At 38.9% G+C, this 2205-nt stretch overlaps 1 protein-coding gene across 1 annotated transcript; it reads right to left on the bottom strand.

Moving 5' to 3' along the window:
* Positions 1 to 1089: 1089 nt before the first annotated feature.
* Positions 1090 to 1581, bottom strand: LOC145795809 (uncharacterized). The gene is made up of 2 exons (XM_082880717.1): positions 1351 to 1581; positions 1090 to 1263 (listed from the first exon to the last, which is right to left on the bottom strand). The coding sequence occupies exons 1-2, from the start codon at positions 1579 to 1581 to the stop codon at positions 1090 to 1092; spliced, it is 405 nt and encodes a 134-aa protein (XP_082736843.1).
* Between the last annotated feature and the right edge of the window lie 624 nt (positions 1582 to 2205).

Raw genomic sequence — 2205 nt, 5'->3', positions numbered from 1 at the left:
TGATACTTGTATACCACTGCATGTAACCATCAACGCATTCATCCAGACGTCTGACTGGGGTACTCCTCCTCCGAGCAGATTAAACATGATTACCCTAACTCTCCCATATCTGACTAAGATAATGATACATGACTCTATATCGGCCTACTATGAAACCTCTAACAGCATGAACAGGGTCGAGTGACGCAGGTGGGATGGTCTGAACCCTACCAAACTGTCTAAGAACCCTTTCAGGATGATAGGGTTCAACTATATCCAAACACTTCAAACAGCCACTATAGAATGTGATCTCATGACATGGGTGATGTTGACGGCAATCTCGATATGAATCCCAAGTAACCTAAGAGGGAAACAAAAATGAAATCTTAGTGAGTGATATATAATGAGAACACTTAATTAAACTAATATTAATTGTTATAGCTCATCAAATGCCATTTTGTCAAGCTTCTCCTGTAACGCCTGTAGGTGTGCTACCGTTGAACTAACTTCTCAACGAGGAGTCCATTGATGCACATGAGGCAATTGTTTGGTATATTCCATGTTTTAGTGAGGTCTAAATGGCCGAAAATGCTCATAAATCCATACCTCCAACAATGTCATGTAACCAGCCATCTGTCGAACAACTGATCTCGTGGCAAATCCCAACTATCCGTATAAATATGCCAATGCAGCTACACCCCAAGCATACGTATGAATATCAGTCAAATCCATCAACAAATACAAGTGCACAATAGGAACTCTTATCCCACTCTTGTCGTTGAACAATGTACATCCCAATAGAAATAGAAAATACACTCTAGCGACACAAACTATAGATTCCTCAGTGTCTAAATCTTTAGAACCACTGAATTTGCTCCGCAACCACTCCAGCTTTACTGATTGTCCCCTAGTAGATGATAGCTCATCAATTGCTTCATAATCATTAACTCCCAAGGCAACTACCACAAGTGCATGTGCCTGTTGTTCTGTCAAACTTGTAGCACTAACTGATCTACCTGTGATAAGGATCCCCAATATGGTACCCACATCATCCAATGTCATTGACATCTCAGTAACTGTCAAATGGAAAGTATTTGTCTTTGGTTGTCATCACTCAACAAATGCAGATATGACAATCCTATTGACGAACTGATATGTGCAATGGACTAAAGAAGATAGGCCTGACTGCTGCACAATGTCTCTAAACCTTCTATTATCAGTTCTTGACGACCACCACCACTCAAGAATCTTGGACGCATGATTATAACCCCTTAAGGGATTCCTCTATTACAACGTAAGTAATAATTAACATAAATAATTTAGTTCAATAAATAATTAAATGAATGAAACATGAAAAAAAAAATCTACTACATTTTGCTCCCATATAGCTACTGCAATATGTGCCTTGAAGCTCTTCAATACTGATGGATCTAACGAGCCCCCAAGAAATGGACCAATGAGTACCTCATCATCAGCCTGATCAATATCAGCAGCAGCAGCAGCAGAAGCATCATCTCTTGAACCATTATCAATCACATCCTCTTGCAAGATTTGAGGTGCATCCTCTAACAAAATATCATGAATACGCGAAGGGTCATCCATTTCTGAAAATAGAATAGAAAACAGTAAAGGAGAAGTCCGTTCGGAAGTTCATAACCGGACAATTTCATTTTGTTTGACACTCTAATTTCGAACAACATGCTTCTGTTCGACAGACTTACTCTGAACAATTTACTTATGCTCGACTCTAAAATGTCAAACATATTAAAAATGTTCGTCAAAAACACTCTGGACAAAAGGTTAATGTTCGAAAGACCAGTGTCGAACAATTCGCAAAATGAAATTTTCAAATACAATGCTTATGGAAATGGAAAAACGTACATAAAACCCTAAAATCTAAGCCAAATAAGAATTCTCACCTACTGTATCTCCAGTGTAAAGTTGTTTCTAACTATAATGATAACAACGATCACCACCGGCGTCTTTGATGAAACAAATAATGGAAGGGGTCGTGAACTAGAGGAGAATGGAGTGAAGTCGTCCTCAGCACAAATGGAGACTAGTTTAGACTGGTTCCCAAACCTCTGGGATGACAATGAAATAGAGAATGGAGGGGGATGTTCACAACATGTATGTTTTTGAAGTGGAGGTGTATACTACAGGAAATATGGAAGATTGAAGATTGTGGGTGGAGTGTGTGAATGAGTAAGAGTAAAGATGGAAGAT

The sequence above is a fragment of the Camellia sinensis genome, chromosome 7 (assembly GCF_055761805.1).
Source record: "Camellia sinensis isolate YWXY chromosome 7, ASM5576180v1, whole genome shotgun sequence".
Lineage (NCBI taxonomy): Eukaryota > Viridiplantae > Streptophyta > Magnoliopsida > Ericales > Theaceae > Camellia > Camellia sinensis.
This window is presented reverse-complemented; position numbering and strand designations above follow the sequence as displayed.

Bases quoted from the DNA above. Each gene is read 5' to 3' on its own strand.
- LOC145795809 (XM_082880717.1), bottom strand. From the start codon at position 1,581: ATGGATGACCCTTCGCGTATTCATGATATTTTGTTAGAGGATGCACCT. The intron at 1,264-1,350 runs GTAGTAGATTTT...ACGTTGTAATAG, and splicing joins TAGCTATATGGGAGCAAAAT to AGGAATCCCTTAAGGGGTTA.